The 27348-nt window shown below is 37.6% G+C and overlaps 2 protein-coding genes across 3 annotated transcripts in view; one reads left to right on the top strand and one right to left on the bottom strand.

Moving 5' to 3' along the window:
• LOC139126525 (retinoblastoma-binding protein 5-like) overlaps positions 1-5463 on the bottom strand; it is a 299327-nt gene extending 293864 nt beyond the window's left edge. The window contains exons 1-2 of the mRNA XM_070692577.1: positions 5309-5463; positions 5197-5222 (exon numbers count right to left, since the gene is read on the bottom strand). Coding sequence (XP_070548678.1) covers positions 5197-5222; positions 5309-5327 — 45 coding nt within the window. The 5' untranslated portion in view covers positions 5328-5463. The remainder of the gene's footprint in view (positions 1-5196; positions 5223-5308) is intronic.
• A 54-nt stretch (positions 5464-5517) lies between these two features.
• LOC139126527 (GA-binding protein alpha chain-like) overlaps positions 5518-27348 on the top strand; it is a 116066-nt gene continuing 94235 nt past the window's right edge. For both annotated transcript variants that reach the window (XM_070692583.1, XM_070692582.1), the window contains exons 1-3: positions 5518-5693; positions 6388-6462; positions 24959-25115. In XM_070692583.1, the coding sequence (XP_070548684.1) occupies positions 5650-5693; positions 6388-6462; positions 24959-25115 (276 nt within the window). In that variant the 5' untranslated portion in view covers positions 5518-5649. The remainder of the gene's footprint in view (positions 5694-6387; positions 6463-24958; positions 25116-27348) is intronic.

Below are 27348 nucleotides of genomic sequence, written 5' to 3' on the forward strand. Positions count from 1 at the left end.
AAGTTAATCCTGTGATAATCTGGTGACAGCGTCCACAGATTAGTAATTTACCCTTGCTTAAGCTTGCTTTGGTGCATTATGCAATCAAACGCATCAGGTAATAGACGCAGTGCTAGCACAGTGACAAAACTTTGCATAAGATTGTCAAAGGACAAATACGTGACACAGCGAATGCGGACGGAGAAAAACAGTTACAAAACCAGTGCTAACATAAGACCAAGACACCAAAAGGTTGGCAGTATATATGTTTATTGGCAATACATGTCACAGTCAAACGTATTAAAATAAAAGAAACTTATATCAAGAAGACACCAGTGCTGAGACCAAGACACCCCTACCCCTACCACTGGGGACGGACATTTCTACAACCCCCTGTGTCTCAACTGGCTGACAGGCTTTAATATGCAAAATCAGCAGACAGAAATTTACGCGTGGTATTGTTCCAACAGCAATTTATTGAAGCAGTTCAAAAAGTATCAAAATCAAACTAAAATTAGTCCCTTCCATGTAAATGTTCTTGCAACACTATACAATGCCCGTTGCCACACAATTAACAGGTGCCGATAGCGGGTCAAATGCATCTAAGTGTGACACCCATGATAGCAGCCATTCCAGCCAGCTCAGTGCAGTGCGCGATGGGTCGCCCCTTCTACATGTGATTGGCGGCGCGCAGCCCTCCAAAGAGGGGGAATCGCGCAATCGCGCAGCCTAGATGAAACACTGATACAGCACATTAGCATTATACCATGTGACACACATTGTGACATATAAACAAATTAAACAGGGCTCGAAAATTTTTTTAAAAATTCACTTGCCATACGGCAAGTGAATTTTCAATTTCACTTGTCCGGAAGAAAAATTCACTTGCCCTGAATTTCAGATGATTTAAGGAGTAAATGTGTATGGTTTTATTCATGTCATTGTAAAGAAACCGTAGCTGTAACTTACTGATAAATTTGTGTCCTTATTCTGTGTATCAAAAATAATATCTTTTGTAATGTATACATGCACAGTGTTTCAGCCAGCTTTTGCTTGCATGGGGACACAGTGACCCACAGTAGGTCTTAATGGGGACAAATTAAATTTTGGGGGGGGACATGTAGTGTATTTCAATAAAGCAACACCGGTACATTGTCATTGTGTGTCATCATGGCCTGGTACCTTGTGTTAAAAGGCAAGTCAGGTAGGTGCACTAAGGGTAAGTATATAATAGGCCACCGGTGTTGTGTCAAATTGTGCCCATGTGAAACTTGCAGTATCATTTAGTTTACTGCTACCACATGGTATGTGCATAAACTGCAGGGTTCCCCTATTAAAGTCACCAAAATGATTAGCCAACTCATTAGCCAAATCAAAAATCTTGTAGCCACTTTGAGCACCTTTTAAACAGTTTATGATCTCAAGTGTAGCAACAGCTTTCTCGGCATTCAGGAGTTCCTAATTTTACAAATCAAGATGTTTTGTATGTTGTTCATGATAGTTTTTACATTAAAGAAATATTTGTTTAGTTTTTATTACATTAATTATCTGTGTTTTTTATGACATTGAAGGGATTGAAATACTTTTTCATTTCTAGTGGTAAACTTTTGCCACAAGAAATAATTAGGTGGCAATTCTAAAAATCAGGTAGCAATGTGAAGTGTATATTACCACAGATACAGAATACTTCTGCAGCATTGAGTCAGTGTTCACAGTATGACAACTTATCATACATATTCACTACAAGCTCCTTATGTGGTTTTGTTAGTCACACAAATACAAATTTTCCATGCAGAAGAAAGCATTCGGTAGCATAGTGGCAGTGTAGATACAAGTATTGCGGTATTGTGTCATACATGTAGTTGTGATCAAGCAGGCTCAATAGCATCTTCAGCATAAGTATTTTTCTTGAGACAAAAAGGGTCAGGTCAAAATCCTTTAAAACAAGACACAATGATATTGTTCAATTCATTTCCCAATGATTTAAAGAGTAATAATAGTTTTAATGATAATGATAACATTGTAGCCCAGGAACATTTTCATTTGATATTTTGATATCATAAAGAAATGTCTGGTGATGTTCACTATTACATCATTAAACTGGAGGAATCTGCAGAAATATTAATGTGATGATTTGAAATGGATATGCTTACTGCAACTACTGTTGACAATTTCCCTTTGCCATAACTGTTAATAAAATTTAATTTAAAACTGACTGTCAAGCTAAATGCCATTAAATTGGAAAGCACCAAGAAATTACCGTTTATCATAAGATTGTACCTATCAGACCTCCCTAGGTGGTTTCTTTTGAACCATAATTGTGTACTTAAGGGGTCTTCATCATGACATCACATAAGATGACCCAGATTTGACCTTTCAGAAAACCTCACGTTTTTCTCCTTTTCCCTTGTATTCTGACTCTGTTTGTGAAAGTTTCCTTTGAAATAATGGTTTTTACTATCAAACTGAGTAATTGCAGGCCAAATTTTGATTCAAGCAAAGTAGGTAAAACTTGGGCTAAAAAGGACGACCGGTACGCGGGACTCACTGGCAAAGCCAGGCCTCAGTGTATTCATGGTCGTCCATGATGTATTGTAGCACGGTCCGTCCATGATGAGTGACTGAGAGGCGAAACAGCAACAATGTTTGCTTCCAGGGAATTTGTAACTTTGTAGAAAGGAGAGTAAAGTGTTTCAATACATTGTAACTTTGTAGGAAGGAGGGTAAATTGTTTCAACACCTTACAACATTTTATTGTAAGCTGTAGTTTTCTGTTGAGGAGGCATCGTGACATGATTTCATGAGAAGAAAAAAATATAAGATCGTGCAAAGACGTCAGTATTTTGCCATTTTGTAACCAAGCAGAACAGAGCTATTTTATCGGCCGGCCATATCGAAAGCGATACACTCAAAGAACTAGAGAGTGGCAGCGCGTACGTACAGTGGCCTCATTGAAATTCACTTGTCCGTCGGGCTGGGAGAATGTTGTTTTCACTTGCCCGGACTCAAAATTCACTTGTCACGGGCGTCGGGCGGCGAGAATTTTCGAGCCCTGATTAAAGTATAAATGTTTTTGTAAATGTCGTTGTCCTTGCTTGACACTTCTTTTCAATTTCCAATTAAAGTGCTTCAAAGTTTTCTGTAATTTCAATTTATTACCATTTGATTGTGAACATATGTACACAATTTATGCTTTAAAATTATACTACATATGCTGGTAGGTTATCCAGTGAAAACTTGTTCTTGACGACAAGTATTTATCTTTTCATATGAAAGTACTGAAGACTATTTTATTTTCACTGGAATTTAGTTTAGCTGAAAACAGATTTTCATTGTTTCACTGTCTTATTTTCATATTGTCTAGTCTTATTGGATTTTATTGTAGCAGAAAAGCAGGTCCAGCGAAAGTAATGAAAATAAATTCCAAGTGAAAATAAAGTATTCCACAGTATAACTTAATTGGCTGAAAATATAAAATTTCTTTCAGTCACTCGAATCCGAAACCGAATCCGAAACCAAGTCTAACTCAAACATCGTACAGTTTTCAGCTTGCAAGTGGAAGGTGGGCAGTGCGGTTACCATTGCAATGATAATGATTGCATAATACGTCCCTTGTTTAACGCAATAGGCTGTTATTGTGGTAAAAATTGCCAATTTTTGTCCAACATTTTTAAACATTACAAAAAATCTATACCTGCACGGCTGCAGGGTTTGACGTTGTGTACGTACAAGAAATGTTTTCATCAGGGGGAAAGTGGGCATAGTTGTCTTATAAACGTATATGAAGTAACAATTAATTATATTTTATCATGAATAAATACAAATAACATTGCCAATCTTAACCCCTGGCGCGACACCAAGGGCTGAGCCCTATATACAATATTAGTTCAATCATGGAGGTATGATCGGGTCCTACTAATTACTGCCCGTCACTGCCCGTCACTTCACTGCCCGTCAGGAAATTAGCCTTCCAATTACTGTAATCAGTCGATATTTCAATACCAAAGACCACTACTCTTTGTAAAAACGAACGAAATAATATTCCAAGATCCGAAAAATGTTGATTTTCGAACGAGTAGCAACGCTAATCGTGTGATCGTACATGCATCACCATTGGCCATACATACTGCCCGTCGACGTCCGACCACTGCCCGTCACTGCCGTCGGGAAATTTACCTTTCAACGACTGTAATCAGTTGATATCTCATATCAAAAACATTACTGACTATACAACCAAACAAAATTGTCGTCCCAGACCCCAACAACGTTGATTTGCGAACGAGTGGCAACGCTGATCGTAATCGATGTCCGAACACTGCCTATCATCACTGCCCGTCAAGTTAGCTGCAAAATTGTAGCTCTACAGTGAGGCGGTCGGTGAGTTTTGGTTTTTGCGACCTCGCTCACCAGTAGAGCTACAATGTCGAAGGCCCTGTAGCATACAAAATAAGCGCGCCGCATATGACGCGGCATTTTCATGTAAAATCCCACATATTTACTGCATTTGGTCGTACCGATTTATCACTACTGAAGACTAAACACTATACTACACTAACCTTGTCGTTTATGGGGTTTGGTATTAGCACAGACACGTCGATCGCGTTCCATAAACATTAAGCGTGTTTCTGGGAGCCGCCATTACCGGAAGTTGGTAATGGCGGCTCCAAGAAATGTTTTTGGAACGCGATTGACGTATTTGAACAAATAGCAAACCCCATACACGACAAGGTTAGTGTAGTATAGAGTTTAATCTTCAGTAGTGATAAATCAGTATGACCAAATGCAGTAAATATATGGGATTTTACATCAAAATGCCGTGCCATGTGCAGCGTGCTTATTTTGTATGCTTCAGGGCCTTCGGCATTGTAGCTCTACTGGTGAGCGAGGTCGCAAAAACCAAAACTCACCGACCGCCTCACCGTAGAGCTACAATTTTGCAGCTACCCGTCGAGTAGGGAACTTAGCGGCGGCGCTCCAATATTCACGTTAGTTCTGAGACAGGACTCGGGCATTTGGAGTAAAACAGACTCTTATTTTGTAGCTTTCTATTATATAAGTGGTCTTTGGTATTGATATATCAACAGATTACAGTAATTGGAAGATTAATTTCCTGACGGGCAGTCGACGGGCAGTGACGGGCAGTGACGGGCAGTAATTAGTAGGACCGGGTATTGATCAACAACATTATGTAGGATTTCATTCAGAAGTAATACTTACCTCTGGGTAGTTCTGTCCGAAACTTTCTGAAAAGAAAATAGCAAAAGAGTAAGACTGATAGTAGAATATAAACATATGGAAAACAAACAACGGAAAACTTAACCACTTTTACCTAACAGAGCCAAATTCATTTTTTGTATCGCTCGTGTTGCACTAACTGGAATATAAACAACATCCAAAAAATGGCGGCTCTCTCAGCTCTCGTTTGAGACGTGATAATGCGCGATCTCATTTGGCTAAGCCATGGATTGATTTAGCATACCATGAAGTAAATGAAATTTGTCGTTGGTTTTTAGCCGATTATATTATACAAAAATACGTAATGTAAAACAACAGCAGTGGGTATGTGCGTAAGGCCGGTTAAATTTTCCTCAGATCAATATTGCAATTCTCTCAACCCCTTTTCCCACGTGATGTATGTCACTTCCTGTAAGCGTCAGTTCCTGATTGTTTATGTCCTCTTTTCGTTTTGTTCACCACCGATACCTAACGTCAAGGTAAGGCAAAAAATCTTGCTTGAGATATTTTTATAAAGTACACTTGTGGTTTATTTCTTGATATTTCTTCCAAAAGGCCCTGTCATATAATCTAATTTACATCACAACCAGAAAGTGTGCATTTCGGCAACGCAAACTGGTACAGAACTACAGTATGTGTATCGGTGATTTTACTGAGTAAATTACTCGTTAAAATGATCTCTGGATAGTTCTATCTAAAATTTTCTGAAAAGGAACTTGCACAAGAGTAAGACTGCCGAAAATATAAATAGGCGACTTTTCAATGCTACGGCGACTTTACAATACACCTGCTGCCGCTGTAGTATAGTGCTAGGCGTCAATGGTACATGTATTGAAAATGGATGGTGCGATTCATAAAGGACGCCGAAGGAAGCCAAGAAACAACATTCGAAAATAAATTCATAAACTTGTTGAGAGGAGGACTTTACTACATTGTAGGGCTGTTATGAGATTGTGTAATTAACAGTAAGCAGAAAGGGGTCGTTACGTCCAATTTGTTTGTGGACGGCCGGCTTATCTACCCTATTCATTGTATCTGCCCGTCTTTGCATCAATTGCAAGTTCACAACTGGGATCTAGACAGGCAAATGATAAGATGATGAATAATTTACATAATCTGTCAAACTTTGCTGACCTTTGCTGAAATAAAATTTTAAATGTCATTGTTGACCAGAATGAAAAGAGCTGGAGATACAGGACTTGAGGAGGAGGCCAAGAAGAGCAAACAAAATGAATGTTCACTGTCAAGGTAAATATACTTTATTGTCGATGAAGTCACATATAAAAACATTCATAAATGCTTGTCAATTCGCCATGCTCAGGAATGAAAGGTTACAAAAAAAGTGTAAAAGCACGCATAAGAAGCATGAGGAATAAAAAAGTGTGCGCATACGTGTAAGGGCATCCTCGTACGTGGATGTCATTCCAAAGATGAACGTGCTTCTTGAGATACTTGTTTTGTACCTTTAGAAGCACAATCAGTAAATATCAGTAAATATAGGAAATTGCATGTTAAACTCATTTTTAGCTCACATTTGGTTTTACCAATGTGAGTTTATCGTATAGGCTGAAGTCGATGGCGTCTGTATGTATGTGTGTATGTATGTATGTATGTATGTATGTATGTATGTACGTACAGTATGTCCGTCAACATCAAAAACACGCAAACCGCTGCACGTTTCAGCTTGGTATTTGGTGTGTGGATGCATCCTGGGCTATAGATGGGATTTTGTTCAAATGAAGTCTGCATTGCCAAAATTATGCAAATGAGCTTACAAAATGTGAAAATGGTTAAGAATTAATAACTCAAGAACCGCTTTTTTGATTGCTTTGAAAATTTGTGTGCAAGTACCTTAGGTTAACCTTACACAGCTTTATGAATATTGTGCCGATATCCTTAATTTTGTATTTTTGCTGAATTTTTTTGTGATTTTTCTCATTTTCAGTAAAAATTCTTCTTCTCTGAAACCGCCAGCCCAATCGCTCTCAAATTTGGGTTGGATCTTTGCAAGGGTGTTACTCTTCTAATTTGTTGAAATTATGACAAAATTGGGAAAATTACTATTTTTGTGCAATTTTGTCATTTTTGGTCAAAAAATCTTAGACAGTATTTCCTTTTAAAACCACTGGACAGACAGCTTTCATATCTGGTACACAGACGTACAGAGATGACAATAGTTAGATATGTGGAAATTGTCCTGAAATATAAAAAATTGTATTTTTAAGACAATATTGTCATTTTTGGTCAAGAAAACTTTATCTCAAAATTACTTGTTTGATAGCTTTGTAATTTGGTATAAAGTCCCTTGTTTGATAGCTTTGTAATTTGGTATAAAGTCCTGAAAGATGTTATTAGATAAATTTTCTGCTCAAAGTGTTGGGAAACCCCAAAATTTGTATATTTTAGGTACTTTTTACAGTTTGTGACCTTAAATGACCTACACCAACCAAGGATATGTTGTGAGACAATTTTGAAGGCTGTGAACATAATTTTGTCATAATTGGTACCAATTTGTAGGAAAATTTGATCCAGAAAACAAAGCTGAGGTGATTTTTTACATTTTGGACCAATTTTTGCAACTTTTCTATGTAAGACATACAAGAACTGATGAGAAATTTGGATCCAGGATTATTCCAGATGTTGTAATCACCGCCTATCTGTAACTAACTTAAGTGCTGTTTACATTAGAATGATAACACTCATGGCATTAATTAAAAATCTCTAAGGTTGTAAATGTACTTCCTGTCATTTGGTCTTATGTAATACCAAGGGGTGGAACATTTGATATTCAGGAGGGGGTAGGGTCCAGAAGATCGATGATGAAGCATTACTTTTTACCAGATCCCTTGTGCATTTTTGCCCACTCCCACCTGTTCTTTTTTTATCAAGCCTTCTCTGTTTTTTGTTGTTGACATTTGCTTATGTATTTAGGATCTGCTTCTCCCACAGCTATAGAAGTTGATATGCATGTTCCTAAAGATGACCTCCAGTACCTAAGGTGGAGACCTTATTTGCTTTTGTCGTTCTTGTTTTTCTGGTTTAAATATTTCTTGAATGGACCAATTCAAACCGAATGTGAGCACATAGTGTCCTTGACGGTATTTTTAAATGCTGTCAATGTCTAGTATTAAGGTAAACGTAGAATGCCTACATTTTCTACATAACAATATCTCTCCCCTCTATGACGTGCTTCTTGAGAGATATATTTTGTATCTGTAGAAGCACTCAATCAGAAAATATGGGAATATTGCATGCTAAACTCATTTTTAATGCTGTCAATTTCTATTAAGGTAAACGTTAAATGCCTACTTTTAAACAACAATGTCTCTCACTCTCTTCACAATATCCTCCAACCCCTTGTCTAACTATGATGTGCTTCTTGAGATATATACTTTTTGTCCTTAGAAGCACTTAATCAGAAAGTATAGGAAAATTGCATGCTGAAACCGACTATAGTATTGTTTTGAAAATTATTTAATTTCTTTGTAGTTAAAGTTTGAATGCCCAGTGTGGATCACATCTAACATGTAATGCTTCTTTAGATACATATTTTTTACTCTTAGAAGCACACTGAAAAAAGATAAGAAAATTGCATCAGTTACACCCTAATTATGTTAAATTCTATAATAGTTAAATCTAGAATGCCTAAGTGTGGATCACAGTTTAAACGTAAAAAATTTCTCCTCCCCTCTGTTATGGCTCTTGCTTCTTGAGATACATATTTTGTACCATTAGAATCACGATGAGAAAAATTAGGAAAATTGCATGTTAAAACTAATTTTTAAGCAATCAAGCCATTTTGTGTTCAGTTGAAATTATGTGCATATTTTAGGTGACAGTTTAAACCAAAATCCCTCCCCTGTGTGATGTCTTGTGCTTGTTGAGATATATATTTTGTACTCTAAAAAGCACAATGAGAAAAAAATATGAAATTTGAATATTAAAACCAATTCTGTCGACAATATGTCTTTTCCTGCTTAGTTAAATTTAGAATGCCTAAAGCACGGGTCTCTCTTTAAATATCTCACCGAGCTACCCTCTATAATTACATGTGCTTCTTGAGATACATATTTTGTACTCTAACAAGCAGAACAGTGAGTGTTTAAACAGATTTTTTAGACAAAATGATGTCTTTTTCTGCTTAGTTAACCCTTTTCCTGCCAAGTCGGTGAAAATCCGCTTGAAATTCGGTGTAGCTAGAAGCTGAGCAGCCACGGCCGTTATCCTCCTAAGGCGGTAGAAATCGGGCTCCTTTTTGGTACCCCCTTTCCTGCCCAGTCGACGGAACTACGTGTAGCAAACCCTTGCTCACGCTAGGGGTCGTTCGAGGACAGGTTTTGGGCGAGGAACGGCGTTTGCTCTCGAAATGGGTTCACAGGGAGTCCAAGGACAGGGAAAGGTGCAGAAACCTGTCCGCCAGTCCCCCACACCGAGGGGGGTGGTTTTTTTTTACCGCTTTTTAGCGGACTTGGCAGGATAGCATGGTGACGTTTTCTGGCGGAGTTGGACGTACTTGGCTGCCTGGCACTATACAGATTGCTGCCGAACTTGACCAACTCGGCAATGCTAATCTAGAAGGCTACCTCTTGCAAACGACTTGGCAGATATGCCGATGGTGCGAGACGAAAGTCACTTATTCAGTTGTGCGTGACTGAAAATGAGAACGTATTTTTGACGGGACGGCTCGACTTGTTCCTCCCATGGAACGGATATGAACGACTCGGAAATACCATTACAAACTGGTGTCCGACGTACTAAGCTGGGCTTCAGCTCTGCAAGTTCAAGCCAGGCAACGTCCTTCACTGCCTTGGCCGTGCCATTCAATGGACGTAGCTTTGGATTTTTTATTTATTCCACCGTCCGAAGTACTGGCTCTGGTTTGCAGGCAAACGTATCCTCTTGCCGATGCATTGGTAACTACGTACGCTGTTTGCGTACAGAGAATTCAAAAGGGCACATGAGGTCAATATGCTACATGTACGGGGATACCGTCTGCATTTAGCAGGGACTGCTTTTGTTATGCAAACCAGCTAGCAGTACAATATGGCTGCCAGCATGTGGACACGTCGATAGCTAGAACAATGGAAGCATATTGCGTCGCACCCGTGCATCGCAAAAGTGAACTGAAGACTTGGGGGTAGTGACTGGTTATCACTGGTTAGCTGCAGCCCAAGCCATGTCGGTACAAACCCGTACCTGACCGAGGACCACTCGATTAAGTCAGTAATGAACGGTAACACTCGTAAGCCAACTCCCAACTGAGCTGGCAAAACTACGTAAAGCTGTGCTTCAATGGCTCAGCCATGTCGTTAATACAACGGCAAAAACGTAGTTTTGTGCTACACTGCCAAGTCGTTGGAGGTACGTATTCAATTGACCCTACCCTGGGGAAACAGGACAGGTTTGACGGTGCTGCTGCACCCCTAGCACGACCCTCAGGGTCTCTGACTAACAGACGAGTGAGGTGATGTTTGTGCCTAGCGGACGTACGTAATACTGAAGGAGTTTATTTCCGAAAAAATAAACATGAAACGGCAATAAAATGACGCACTCCCAGGGGCAAACAAAGCCGGTGACCTCAATTTTTTTCTGCAGCAACCCTTGAGCTCCTTCCCCTGTCTACGGGCATGTAGAAATTATCGAAGTCTAACACGTATAAGTACGGCTAAAACTACCCTGAAAATGGGCGATTTCTGCCAAAATGCCTGGCAGGATAACATGCAGGAGAGCCAATCTTTTGCAGGCACATATTATGGGGCGGTTTTCTACTGACTTGGGAGAATAACGGACAAGGGCGCTCGGCAGGAAAAGGGTTAAATTTACAATGCCTAAAGTGTGGGTCATAGTTCAAACACAGAAACCTCCTCCCCTGTATTATGTCTTGTGCTTCTTGAGATACATATTTTGTACTCTAAGAAGCACAAGTCGACTAATATACAGAACATTGCATGTTAAAATCAATTTTGTAGGCAATATGATGTCTTTTTTTGCTTAGTTAAATTAAGAATGCTAAAGTGTGGGTCACATCCCTTCTTAACTACGAAAATTCCCGCTAAGCCCCCTTTATAAATACATGTTTTTCTTGAGATACATTTTTTGTACTCTAAGAAGCACAATGAGACAAATACACAGAACAGTGAATGTCAAAAGAGTATTTGTAGACAATTTGATTTCGTTTACTGCTTAATTAAATGTAGAATGCGTAAAGTGTGTGTAACTTTTTAAACATAAAAATCTTTCCTAGCTCCTGCTCTTTCATGACAATGACATCTACTTTTTGAGAGATATATATTTTTTACTCTGAATCACAATAAGAAAGATATACATAATATTTAATGTAAAAACAAATTTTGTAGATAATATCATGATGTCTTTTTAGTCCCCACGGACACCGTCCGGGGGGACTTATAGGTTTGGTCATGTCCGTGCGTGCGTGCGTGCGTCCGCCTGTGCGTCCGCCCGTTCACGCAGATATCTCAGAGATGCCTGGAGCGATTTCATTCAAACTTGGTACAAGGATTACTTCATATGTCATACAGATGCACGTTTATTTGTTTTGTGATACGATCCAATATGGCTGCCAGGCGGCCATTTTATTGCAATTTTTCATGTACAAAGCCATAACTCAGGCATGTTTCAACTGATTTTATTCAAAGTTGGTACAAAGACATTGACCAATATCATAGATATGTACATAAATTTTCTCTGTGATGCGATCCAATATGGTCGCTGTGCGGCCATTTTGTGACGATTTTTTTATGTACAGAGCCATAACTCAGGCATATCTCAACCCAGTGTTCTCCACAAATGAAAATTAAAGGCGGGCGGCTAATTAGCATATTTATTTGCATAATATTTGCATAAAAATTACATATCACCAGGGCTATTCACAAGGCATTCCAGTGATGAGATATACTTCTGACATTTTTAATATTTTTTTCCATTCAGGAGTGATAAATGGCAAGCTATACAATTTATTTTTAAATTTAAATCCTTTTTATTTACATTAAATAAATAATAAAACATCAAAAATGAAAAACAAAACATTGAACTAATAGTAATACAAACAATACACAATTTAGTAAATATATTGCACAATACCAACATGAAAATTCTAAAGTAGGCTACATGAGAAGTAATCAGTGTTCGAAATATTCGGTGGCAAATGGTGGCACGTTTTCATACATGTATGATCCTCTGTTACTATATGATTGTCTGTAGCCCGATTGGTATTAAAGCCATGAACGTCTTTTTTTACGTGCGGCGTCCATGACAAGTTGATACGGGACTGAATATTTGCACTAAGTTACAATGCGGAGTCAGCGGAGCATGCCTGCAGAGAAACATACGTTGACTTTAAAACTCTATTCATAATAAAGAGAGGCCGGAAAAAAATGATACCAGGTATTTCCAAGAGAAAGATTTGAAATTTCATCGACTCATAGTTCGGCAAACGTACAAAACTTTGACAACTGCGCGGCGTAGGCTGCCATGCATGTTTGTGTGGAGCACGCTGGCGCTCTTGATCTCGATCACACGCGACCTTTGAACTATACAGTACAGAACCGTATGTATTGTACATAGCTGCTGTATTCGGATGATCACACGAATGATGATTTTAGCTCGTGCAGTTTCTTTTTACTTCATTTCATTGTGCCTTTCATATTTTAAAACGGTCACGGATTTTGAAACTTGATCAAACGCAACTGCTTCTCAAAGTCAATCGAGTGAATCGCATGCAAGTTACGAATGCGTGACAGGAAGTGACACACATGGCTTCAACGTCATGTGGACGTACACGGATCTCAAAATGGCTAACTCGGCTCGGATACGCAACGACCTGAACACGCGAAGTACCATACTTTTTTGCATCTGATATTTGTGTCAACCAATCGTACGATTTTAGCCACATCTGATCGAAATCACTTTTCCTGACCTTCGGATCCTTACAAGTACGAGACATTGGCGGCAATGGTAGTTGCCTATAGTATAGATGCTTTGACTGAGTGCCTGCAACACCGAGCCTTGTACAGTGTCCGTTGTATGAAATGGACGGTGTCTGTACGGTACGGTCGGCAGCTTAACACATTTCAAGCTTTTTGAATTGAAGTCTTAGCAAATGTTCATCGGCACTACGGCCGTTTCACACTAAAAGCTCGTTCAAATAAAAGCGTGACAAAATCGCCGCTGAGAAACAATAGGTCTTCAACCACATTTTAATAAAGAGTATCGGCGGATATGAAAGAGGATCAGGCGAAAAAAATAAGGATCGGGGCCGATCCTGTTGAACGGCCTGGGGAGAACATTGAGGATTGCATGCAGTCGCAAAACAAACCGACAGATGTGTGAACAGCCCCTCTTTATTACACGACGTTGTCAGTTGCTGTCATTTTTTGCTCACGTGTTCACACACGTGGGCATATGTCGCAGCGATGTCTGTCTGTCTGTGTGTCTGTCTGTCTGTCTGTCTGTCTGTCTGTTGGTTCATTTTCTCAAAAACGGCTGAACGTATTTCAGTCAAATTTGGTAGACATCTTCAGAATTCAAATGACTAGAACTGAAAAGGTTTTGGTGGGCGTGGCTTGCATATTAATGAAGTTATCACAGTTTTAATTTTTCTGATACATGGTAGTCTATGGGAAGCCGGTATCTGTGGTTTGAGGGCGCTATCCCCACGTTACACTCTGGCTAGACGATGCTGAAATTAGACTCGGTTTCGGATTCAGTTTCGGATTCGGTTTCGGATTCTAGAGACTGAAAGAAATTTTATATTTTCAGCCAATTGTTACACTGTAGAATACTGGATTTTCCTTACTTTCCCTGGACCCTTTTTTCAGCTAAAATAATATCTAATCACACTAAACAAAGTGAAAATAAGTATATAGGGATAACTTAGCAATACAAATTTTTTGACAAAATGTCATGTGATCTCGATGACCTTTGACCTTAAATATGAGTATATGTCCATAACTCAGTAGGCACAAGACCACTAATTCATTTCCCATAGGCCACCACAGTAGCGTTGAGCTCGATTTTCCTATTTTAAAACATTCAGCGGCACGAATCCTCTTAACAGGTGTTAGGTCAATGTCAGCTTAACTACTGATTAATTTTTCGTGTGGGCAAGTCCACGGAAATTTTGAGATAGCGATGAAAATAGCGCCCTCAGTGGTGTTTTTGACAAATTTCAGGCTTATTGTTATGATTTCTATTAGCCCTAGAACTCCTCATATTGCCACCAAATGCTTCAGCCATTATTCACAACAGTCTGCATTTTGATTCAGGCAGAAAAATATCTTTACAAAAATTCTTGACGTTAAAGTTCAAACTAAACAAGCATCCATGCAGATATCAAAACTTCAAGGTCTGCACTATTTTTCTTCCGAACTATCTTCGTGGGTAACGAACCCGGAAGTGAATTAGTGATCTTGTGCCAATATAGTGAACCTTAAATTGACAAAAGTGCACAATTTTAACACCAATCAAAGTACTGGTGGATATGACTCAAATACTAAAATAAAAGAAAATTTAACCTTACACTTCAATTGCTACACCTGCCTCAAGACATACATTCATCGGCCCTATGGCAGCAATTTGCGTCACCTCTGTACCAAGCCATATGACACCATATGACATAAAAACACATATGTCCTTTGTATTTAGTAGGATGGGAGACCTTATGACAACACACGCTTTACCTCATTAATTATGTACACATCTAATTCTGGGCAAGCGAATAGAGCTAGAGATCTGATTTTTTGGCATATAGGGATTAATTAGGAATATAATTTTTTTTGAAAATGTCATGTGACCTTAATGACCTTTGACCTTGATTATACATATATATGCATATTTCAGTAACCACAAGTTCTATACCCTCCAATTTTGATAGGATATTAGACCTTAAGATGTCACATCTTGTACCTCATTTATAATGCGCATATGTATTTCTTGGCTGGCCAATACTGCTAGAGGTCTGATCTTTTTTCCCGATTTAGAACCGTAACTTAGACATGCCTCATGTGTTTCACATTGGGAACAACGACATAGACCTATGTGCCCATAGATCTCAACATATACACTCCAATGATACTTCTTAATGACCACATTTTACTGCCCCATCAAGACTAGTACTCCTATTACAAGTGGGGACTATGTCATTGTAAATGACTTGTTGAGTTAATGGTTGTATCACAGTATTCGATATATCTAATTCTGTATTTTTTCCATTTTATATTCTGAATAATTACATTAAACATATTTCACTGTCTCCGGTACATTTCATTTAAGTATTTTCACTTCATGCACTTTATCCCTTTCACACATGTTCAAATATCTGACCAGAGAACAAACACTAAATAGTCCAGGATGGGAGCTACAGTGTCATTGACGCTATTTTACTTCAGCCAATTCCTAATTTGCATATTAAATGAATTTCATACTTAGGGATATTCATCTGAATTGACTTGATCAAAATTGATGTAACTTGCTATGTACATTTCAGACACTGTAATACAATATTATTGAAAGTCATTAATCATTTTCTCTTCAGCAAATTCCTAATTTGCATGTTTAATGAACTTTCCTAATTAGAGATATATATCTGAATTGACTTGACCAAAGTTGACAAAACTTGCTACATATATTGCAGATACCATGATACAACATTATTGACAATCATTAAGCATTTTTACTTAAGTCAATTCCTAATTTACATATTTAATGAACTTTGCTTATTAGGGATATATACTGGGATTTACTCGATCAAAGTTGGCAAAACATGACAACATTGATGATTATACCTGGTTAAAACAATATCGAAAGTCATTTCACATTTTCATGTCAGCTAATTTACAATTTGCATATCTAATGAGCTTGAAGGACTTGGCCAACGGTAATTACACTTGCTATATAAATGACAGCAGTCAAAGAACTTTAATATTTTTATTTCAGCTAATTACATATTTGTATACTTCATGACCTTTGAGAATTAATCAGCGGTGATTATTGTTCATTATGTTGATCATAATACTTTCAATGAAGTTGCAAACATGTGGCAAAGGTTCAAATTTACACATAACTGTATGAAACACGTGAGCATTTTCAGTTCATATCTGGTATTACGATTTTTTCATGTACAGAGCCATTACTCAGGCATGTTTCAACAGATTTCATTCAAAGTTGGTACAAGGACATTGACCAATGTCATAGCTATGCACATCAATTTGTTTTCTGATATGATCCAATATGGCTGCTGTGCAGCCATTTTGTTACGATTGTTTTATATACAGAGCCATAACTCAGGCATATCTCAACCGATTTTATTCAAACTTGGTACAAGGACATTGACCTATGTCATACACATGCACATTGATTTGTTTTGTGACACGATCCAATATGGCCGCAAGGCGGCCATTTTATTACGTTTTTTCATGGCCAGAACCATAACTCAGACATGTATCAAGTGAATTTATTCAAAAGTATTTTTATCACAGACCTAATGAAGAGGACTCTATCCTCTCTGAGGACCTGTAATCAAAGTACCCATTAGCAAGTGGGGACTTTGTCATCAACGATTACTTGTTCTGATTAGTTAAATTAAGAATGCTAAAGTGTGGGTCACATCCCTTCTTAACTATGAAAATTTCCGCTAGCCGCCCTTTATAAATACATGTGCTTCTTGAGATATATATTTTGTACTCTTTGAAGTACTATGCGAAAAAGATAGGGAAATTGAATATGAAAAACCAATTTTGTAGACAATATGTCTTTTTCTGATTTGTTACATTTAAAATACCTAAAGTGGGTCACCAATAAACCATAAATATCTCTCCTACCCCTCTATAATTACATGTGCTTCTTGAGAGATATATTTTTTACTCTAAGAAGCACAATGAGAAAGATATACAGAATATTTAATGTTTAAACAAATGTTATAGACTATTTTATTTCTTTTTCTACCTAGTTAAATTTAGAATGCCTAAAGTGTGGGTCACATTTTAATCATAAAGATCTCTCCTAGCTCCCCTCTACAATTACATGTGCTTCTTGAGATATATTTTGTACTGTAAGAAGCACAATGAGAAAAGATAGGACAATTGCATGTTGAAACCAATTTTTTTTAGAAAATACAATGTCTTTTTCTGCTTAGTTAAATTTATAATGCCTAAAGTATGGGTCACCATTTAACATTACAGATATCTCCTAGTTACCTTGTATAATTACATGTGCTTCTTGAGATACATTTTTTGTACTCTAAGAAGCACAATGAGACAAATATACAGAACAGTGACTTTCTCTGCATCTTCCAGTAATGCTTCGGATGATAGAATACAGGGGATACCGGTCGGTGACACCCTGATTCCTGCTCAAAGTCAGGCAAAAAGTCTTGGAGTTATCCTGGATTCTGGTCTTACGATGTACCCTCATGTCAACAATATCTGCCGCTCAGCTATTTTTCACCTACGACGCATTGCAAATATTCACTAATATCTTTCTAGATCAGACACGGAACAGTTGATTCACGCTTTTGTGATATCACGCATTGATTCATGTAATTCTCTTCGTTATGGTCTTCCGAAATACTCAATTAATCGCCTTCAACGTATCCAGAATATAGCTGCTAAAATTGTAATTCGCTCAAGAGTCACTGAGCATATCACCCCGATTTTGTTAGTCCCCACGGACACCGTCCGGGGGGACTTATAGGTTTGGTCATGTCCGTGCGTGTGTGCGTGCGTGCGTGCGTCTGTCCGTGCGTGCGTCCGTCCGTTCACGCAGATATCTCAGAGATGCCTGGAGCGATTTCATTCAAACTTGGTACAAGGATTACTTCATATGTCATACAGATGCACGTCAATTTGTTTTTTGATACGATCCAATATGGCTGCCAGGCGGCCATTTTATTATGATTTTTTCATGTACAGAGCCATAACTCAGACGTGTTTCAACTGATTTTATTCAAAGCTGGTACAAGGACATTGACCAATGTCATAGATATGCACATCAATTTGTTTTGAGATACGATCCAATATGGCCGCCAGGCGGCCATTTTGTTACGATTTTTTAGTCCCCACGGACACCGTCCGGGGGGACTTATAGGTTTGGTCATGTCCGTGCGTGCGTGCGTGCGTCCGTGTGTGCGTCCGTCCGTGCGTCCGTCCGTTCACGCAGATATCTCAGAGATGCCTGGAGCGATTTCATTCAAACTTGGTACAAGGATTACTTCATATGTCATACAGATGCACGTCGATTTGTTTCGTGATACGATCCAATATGGCTGCCAGGCGGCCATTTTATTACGATTTTTTCATGTACAGAGCAACAACTCAGGCATGTTTCAACTGATTTTATTCAAAGTTGATACAAGGACATTGACCAATGTCATAGATATGCACTTCAATTTTTTTGGTGATACAATCCAATATGGCCGCCGTGCGGCCATTTTGTTACGATTTTTTCATGTACAGAGCCATAACTCAGGCGTATCTCAATCGATTTTATTCAAAGTTGGTACAAGGACATTGACCTATGTCATACATATGCACGTCAATTGTTTTGCGATACGATCCAATATGGCCACCAGGCGGCCATTTTATTATGATTTTTTCATGTACAGAGCCATTACTCAGGCATATTTCAACAGATTTTATTCAAAGTTGGTACAAGGACATTGACCAATGTCATAGCTATGCACATTAATTTGTTTTGTGATACGATCTAATATGGCCGCTGTGCGGCCATTTTATTACGATTTTTTCATGTACAGAGCCATAACTCAGGCATATCTCAACCGATTTTATTCAAACTTGGTACAAGGACATTGACCTATGTCATACACATGCACATTGATTTGTTTTGTAATATGATCCAATATGGCCGCCGTGTGGCCATTTTATTGCTTTTTTTCATGTCCAGAACCATAACTCAGACATGTATCAAGCGACTTTATTCAAAGTTGGTAAAAGGAGATTGACCAATGTCATACATATGCACGTTAATTTGCTTTGTGATACGATTGGTCATACATTTGCACGTTAATTTGTTTTTGTGATACAATTCAATACCTGCTGTGCGGCCATTTTGTTATGATTTTTTCATGTCCTGAACTCAGACATGTATCAAGCGAATTTATTCAAAAGTATTTTTATCACAGTATTTTTATCACAGACCTAATGAAGAGGACTCTATCCTCTCTGAGGACCTGTAATCAAAGTACCCATTAACAAGTGGGGACTGTGTCATCAACGATGACTTGTTCATGTACAGAGCCATAATTCAGGCATATCTCAACCGATTTTATTCAAACTTTGTACAAGGACATTGACCTATGTCATACATATTCACATGGATTTATTTTGTGATACGATTCAATATGGCCGCCAGGCGGCCATTTTATTACGATTTTTTCATGTACAGAGCCATTACTCAGGCATGTTTCAACTGATTTTATTCAAAGTTGGTACAAGGACATTGACCAATGTCATAGATATGCACGTCAATTTTTCATGTGATACGATCCAATATGGCTGCCGTGCGGCCATTTTGTTACGATTTTTTCATGTACAGAGCCATAACTTAGGCATATCTCAACGGATTTTATTCAAACTTGGTACAAGGACATTGACTTATGTCATACATATGCACATCGATTTGTTTTGTGATACGATCCAATATGGCCGACATGTGGCCATTTTATTACGATTTTTTCATGTCCTGAACTACAACTCAGACATGTATCAAGCGAATTTATTCAAAAGTATTTTTATCACAGACCTAAAGAAGAGGACTCTATCCTCTCTGAGGACATGTAATCAAAGTACCCATTAACAAGTGGGGACTGTGTCATCAACGATGACTTGTTTCAGTTGCATTGGCTGCCTGTTTCTCAACGTATTGTTTTTAAGATTCTTATCTTCACCTATATATGTTTCCATTCACTCAGTCCAACTTATCTTTCTAGCATGGTTAATTTGTATGTCCCAACCTGTAATCTAAGGTCCGCTGACCAATTTAAACTGTGTCAAAGCAGGTCGCGCACAAAGAAATATGGGGACCGTGCATTCAATATTGCCGCCCCCTTTGTATGGAACAATTGAGGTCCATCGCTCCCCAAGCCTGCCAAGTTTTAAATCAAGTCTTAAAACATTTCTTTTTAATTCTGCTTTTAACTGAACTCATTCATTGTATATTTTTAGCTCATATTTGGTTTTATATATAAATACCAAAAAGAGCTTATATGATGAGTCTGAGTGGCGTCTGTATGTCTGTATATTTGTGGGTATGTGCGGATGTATGTCCGTCACACACAAAGGCTCCCATACCGCCAAAGCTACCGTCTCAGTATTTGGCGTACGGGTAGATGCAGGGGTTGAGATGTGAATTTGTTCAAATGAACACATCAGTGTCAAAAATGTGCAAATGAGGTAAGAAAAAGTGAAATCCTGCAAATGTGCAGGCCAGTAAGAAACAGGCCAACTCCACTGATCTTGACTCATTTCCTGTCATTGTTTATGAACTGTTACATATTAACAGACCTGATGAAACCATAGATGGTAGAGGGAGGGAAGACCGTCTATACTCAAACTAAGAGGGGCTTGTTTCTACTGTGCATGTTGCTAAAGTTGACCTCCAGTACCTAAAGTTTCAGACCTTAATTACTTTTGTCATTCTTGTTTTTCTGGTTTAAGCCTTTCACCCCCAGTTCCCTGTATACAGGTCCAACTTTACCATAGAAAACAATGGATTTGGGACAAACCATGGTGGTGAAAGGGTTAAATATTTCTTGTTGTTTTTCTGGTTGTACTGTGCAGAAATCATTGTCATAACATCAAAATAGAATTTTCCTCCACTGAACAGATAGAAACAAGATTTATTGTTGATCATATTAACCCATACTGGTATTTACCAATTCTGATCAAATTTGAGCGACACCGTATAATTGCGGTATTTTTTGTTTTTGTTTTGTTTTTAATTCTTGTAACCTTTTTAAAATTCATTGTATTTTACCCAGCGTCTCTGATCACACTATTTGTGTGGATTTAGTCGCTTTATAAATGAATAAATTATTAAATTATTATTATTATAACTTTCTTCAGTGGTAGTTTGCAGATAAATAGGTAAACATATGCTCATCATGTATTTTATCAATGCAAAGTAACTTTGAACAACTACAATACCGGTACAAACAGACATCAACAAAGTTTAAAAATACACTTCATTTCAGCTTACCTTCACCTTACACTGCAGCTTCAAGTTCAACCCTGTCTTTAAGTGTTCTAGTTGTTATTTGAAATACATCCTACTGGATACTCTATACTCAATTTCTACGACTAGTATGCTTTATCTGTAATAACTGACCTGTCGAATGAAAAAACAACAAACAGGAATGGGATATATTTTTCTTTTGATTAACTTCAACTAGGTAACATATCAAAGATATTCACTGCAAGTGCATATAAAGTTGCATATACATGTATGGGATATTATTATCTATGGATATTCAATCCCTAACTTAACTGAACTGAACTGTATGAAGTTCAGCTATACACCCATTACCTTCCATACAGCCTCCGTGCCATGTCTATGAACTTCTAGCCTGAAACTAGCGCCCAGATCTACTACACTAGTCATAAATAAAATTTTCAGCTGAATAATATTAACGAAGGAATGGCTAAAATATAAATGAAATGTACGGTTCATGACAATGCCTCGGAATATACAGTACGATCACAGGTTCAAAGTGCAGCCTTGGCAAATGGACATGAGGCATGTCACAAATCACTCTCCGCAACTCAGTGTCTGCGCCTGCAGTTTTGCCCAAGTTTTCGAATAAAAGATAATTGTATTGTTACCCTATAGTTGTTGTGGAAACCGATTTTTAGCGCCGCTGTCAGCTTCACGGAGCTTATCAAATCGGTTGATTTTCCGTGTCGTCCGTCATCCGTCGTCGTCCGTCAACAATTGCCTTCTCCTCTGAAACCGCAAGTCCAATCGCTTTGAAATTTTATATGCAGCTCACTTGGGGTGACCTCACTTAAGTTTGTTCAAATCGTGGCGAAGTTTGCATATTTGTATTTTGGGGACATTTTTTGGTGTTTTTGGTAAAAAAATCTTCTTCTCTGAAACCGCCTGTCCGATTGCTTTTAAATTTGGTATGCAGTTTACTTAGGGTGACTTCAGTCAGATTTGTTCAAATCGTGGTGAAATTTGCATATTTGTATTTTTAAGGCAATTTTTGTCATTTTTGGTAAAAAAATCTTTAAAAATCTTCTTCTAAAAAACTACCAGTCAGATAGCTTTGATATTTGGTACATATTTCCCTAGAGATGATCTACTTCAGATTTGTTCAAATTATGCAGAAATATGCAAATTTGCATTTTTAAGGCAATTTTTGCATTTTTGGTCAAAACATGTATTTCTCTTTAAGTACTGGTCTGATAGTTTTGAAATTTGGTATACAGGTTTCTATGGATGAACTAAGTAATATATAATGAATTTCTGATGAAATCTGTAATTTTGTATTTTTGGGTCAATTTTTGCCATTTTTGGTCAAAAAATGTGTATTTCCAAAAGTGCTTATCTGATAGCTTTGAAACTTGGTATACAGGTTCCAACAGATGAACTAAATGACGTTTATTGAAATTATGCTGAAATCTGCAATTTTGTATTTTTGGGGCAATTTTTTTGCCACTTTTGGTCAAAAAGTGTGTGTTTCCAAAACTACTCATCTGATAGCTTTACAATTTGGTATACAGGTTTCTACAGATCACCTTAATGATAACTATTTAAATTATGATGAAATCTGCAATTTTGTAATTTTGGGGCAATTTTTGGTCAAAAAATGTGTTTCTCAAAAAGTACTGGTCTGATACATGTAGCTTTGAAATTTGGTATACAGGTTTCTACAGATGAGCTGAGTAATATATATTGAATTTCTGATGAAATCTGTAATTTTGTATTTGTAGGGCAATTTTTGCCATTTTTTGTCAAAAATGTGTATTTTCAAAACTACTCATCTGATAGCTTTGCAATTTGGTATATAGGTTTCTATAGATGAACTAAATAATATTTATTGAAATTATGATGAAATCTGCAATTTTGAATTTTGGGGTCAATTTTTTCCATTTTTTGTTAAAGAATGTGTTTCTCAAAAAGTACTGGTCTAACAGCTTTGAAATTTGGTACACAGGTGTCTATAGATGAACTAAATTTGATCTTTTGAAATTATGATGAAATCTGCAATTTTTATTTTGGGGGGCATTTTTGGTCAGAAAATTTATTCTCAAAAAACTACTCATCAGATACGGTAGCTTTGGTTGACATGTTCTTAGGGATGATCCGATGTGATAAATGCAAAGTATGATGAAATCTTCGATTTTGTATTTCTGCAGCTATTTTAGCCATTTTTTTCTGGCCACTGCATTGAGCTATCAAAGATTTCCACCTTCTTCATCAACATGTGTCAAAAGTAGGTATTCTCTACATAAACACAGTGGAGCTATATCGGCCACTAGATTGCTTGTTTATTCATTTGTGGCCGGAAAGTCTGTGAAAGGAGACGACATCTACATCCATTTTCAAACTCATGCCGCAATTACAGAACTATCGAACACTTCAGTCATAACAAATAGCGCCCCTGATGTTGACCGCCATTTGCCCCCTGCCCAATATCACAGGTTACTGTCTCATGCTGTTTTAGTGTATGAGTAATTGTTGATGGTTAGTTTAGTTTGCTGTTGCCATTGTTGGGCCTGTTGCATATGTACTGGGGACAACTTTGCAGTGGGGCGTGGTTGGTTTCAGGGGGTGCAATCTCTTGTATTCATTGCTAAGGGGTGGAACATTTGATATCCAGGAGGGGGGTCTAGAAGATTGATGTGGTAGCATCAGTGTTCTCCCTGAATATGGTAATGGGCGTGGCGCCCTCTTGTGAATTCTGAGTGCCCCTTGCCATAAATGAAAGATTTTTTTTAAATAAACCAATAAAGCTTACGAAACAAAAAGTTGAACAGGATTTACAAGCAGAATGCAAGTGTGTTAATCAATCATGCAGGCTGCAAATGTAATTCTTATCGATCTTGCTAAAATTTCAAGTTTGTGATGTCAGCTGAGATCATAAGTCCATGTGCAAACTGCTTGATGGCAGCCATGTTTGCATGATATCGACACAGGCTGTGACGTAACATGTAGCTCACCTACTTTAATAGTTGAGTTAACATGTCAAGGAGAGTGAGGGTCATAACCTAGGACAGTGGAGTATACTGAAGTTTTTCTAGGAGGTTAGAATTTTGTTTGGAGAATTCCCTCCCAAAGCTAAACGATTTATTATAAGGACTTGGCCCGTATGTATATTAGGCTGAGAACACATAATTGTTTATGCAATTTGACATCGGTGAATATGTCTGTCGCAATTTTTATGTTTTCAAAAAAGGTAATCTTCATTGAAATCAGTAAACTGGAATAAAAGTTTTAGAATACTGTCTCAGATTTTTTTTTCTTTCATATTTTTATACAAAAAAATCTGAAAAATACTCCGCAGGTGCCACGAAATAACACCAATGTGATTGCGATTTTTCACTAGCTCCAATGGCAGGAGGGGAGACAATGAGTGTCCTTGATGCTGATTTCAAGTATCTAATTTCACTTCCATTTCAAATTTAACAAAAAAGGAGCCAATACATGTAACAAAATTTAAAAACTATAAAAGAAATATTATCATCTTTTTTACTTTCTATATTCATAGCACAGAGACAACGCCTCAGACTGTTTCAGCAGGGCAAAATATCATTACTCAAATGATGGATATTGCTGAACCTTTGACTACCCTGAAGAAATTGTTAGAAGTGAGAGTCCAGTGTAGCCTAGATGATCATGAGATTTATCTTCAGAATTCAGCTCTGGTAAGTAGAGTTCATAAATTTCCTTTTCAATGTGCATCACAGTTTTTAACTCATGATGTTTGGTATACCAGTGTAAGGTTATTAGTCCCCATGGACACCGTCCGGGGGGACTTATAGGTTTTGTCATGTCCGTGCGTGCGTGCGTGCGTGCGTCCGTCCGTCCGTTCACGCAGATATCTCAGAGATGCAAGAAGCAATTTCATTCAAACTTGGTACAAGGATTACTTCATATGTCATACAGATGCACGTCAATTTGTTTTGTGATACGATCCAATATGGCCGCCAGGCGGCCATTTTATTACGATTTTTTCATGTACAGAGCCATAACTAAGACATGTTTCAACCGATTTTATTCAAAGTTGGTACAAGGACATTGACCAATGTCATACAGATGCACGTCGATTTGTTTTGTGATACGATCCAATATGGCCGCCAGGCGGCCATTTTATTACGATTGTTTCATATACAGAGCCATAACTCACACATGTTTCAACCGATTTTATTCAAAGTTGGTACAAGGACATTGACCAATGTCATAGATATGCATGTCAATTTGTTTTGTGATACGATCCAATATGGCTGCCAGGCGGCCATTTTATTACGATTTTTTCATATACAGAGCCATAACTCAAACATGTTTCAACCGATTTTATTCAAACTTGGTACAAGGACATTGACTAATGTCATAGATATGCATGTCAATTTGTTTTGTGATGCAATCCAATATGGCCGCCAGGCGGCCAGTTTATTACAATTTTTTCATATACAGAGCCATAACTCAGACATGTTTCAACCGATATTATTCAAAGTTGGTACAAGGACATTGACTAATGTCATAGATATGCATGTCAATTTGTTTGTGATGCAATCCAATATGGCCGCCAGGCGGCCAGTTTATTACAATTTTTTCATATACAGAGCCATAACTCAGACATGTTTCAACCGATATTATTCAAAGTTGGTACAAGGACATTGACCAATGTCATAGATATCTAGTCAATTTGTTTTGTGATACGATCCAATATGGCCGCCAGGCGGCCATTTTATTACGATTTTTTCATGTACAGAGCCATAACTCAGACATGTTTCAACCGATTTTATTCAAAGTTGGTACAAGGACATTGACCAATGTCATAGATATGCACGTCAATTTGTTTTGTGATACGATCCAATATGGCTGCTGTGTGGCCATTTCGTTACGATTTTTTCATATACAGAGCCATAACTCAGACATGTTTCAACCGATTTTATTCAAAGTTGGTACAAGGACATTGACCTATGTCATACATATGAACGGCGATTTGTTATGTGATACGATCCAATATGGCCGCTAGGCAGCCATTTTATTGCGATGTTTTCATGTACAGAGCAATAACTCAGACATGTTTCAACTGATTTTATTAGCTCACATTTGGTTATACCAATGTGAGTTTATCGTATAGGCTGAAGTCGATGGCGTTTTTATGTATGTGTGTATTTATGTATGTATGTATGTATGTACAGTATGTCCGTCAACATCAAAAACACGCAAACCGCTGCACGTTTCAACTTGGTATTTGGTGTGTGGATGCATACTGGGCTATAGATGAGATTTTGTTCAAATGAAGTCTGCATTGCCAAAATTATGCAAATGAGCTCACAAATTGTGAAAATGGTTAAGAATTAATAACTCAAGAACCGCTTTTTTGATTGCTTTGAAAATTTGTGTGCAAGTACCTTAGGTGAACCTAATACAGTTTTATGAATATTGTGAAGATATCCTTAATTTTGTATTTTTGCTGAATTTTTTGGTGATTTTTCTCATTTTCAATAAAAATAATTCTTCTCTGAAACCGCCAGCCCAATCGCTCTCAAATTTGGGTTGAATGTTTGCGTGGATGTTACTCTTCTAATTTGTTGAAATTATGACAAAATTGGGAAAATTACTATTTTTGAGCAATTTTGTCATTTTTGGTCAAAAAATCTTAAACAGTATTTCCTTTTTAAAACCTCTGGACAGACAGCTTTCATATTTGGTACACAGACGTACAGAGATGACAATAATTAGATATGTGGAAATTGTCCTGAAAAATAAAAATTTGTATTTTTAAGACAATATTGTCATTTTTGGTCAAGAAAACTTTATCTCAACATTACTTCTTTGATAGCTTTGTAATTTGGTATAAAGTCCCTTGTTTGATAGCTTTGTAATTTGGTATAAAGTCCCGAAAGATGTTATTAGATAAATTTTCTG

The sequence above is a fragment of the Ptychodera flava genome (genome assembly GCF_041260155.1).
Source record: "Ptychodera flava strain L36383 chromosome 3 unlocalized genomic scaffold, AS_Pfla_20210202 Scaffold_27__1_contigs__length_13241970_pilon, whole genome shotgun sequence".
Taxonomy (NCBI): domain Eukaryota; kingdom Metazoa; phylum Hemichordata; class Enteropneusta; family Ptychoderidae; genus Ptychodera; species Ptychodera flava.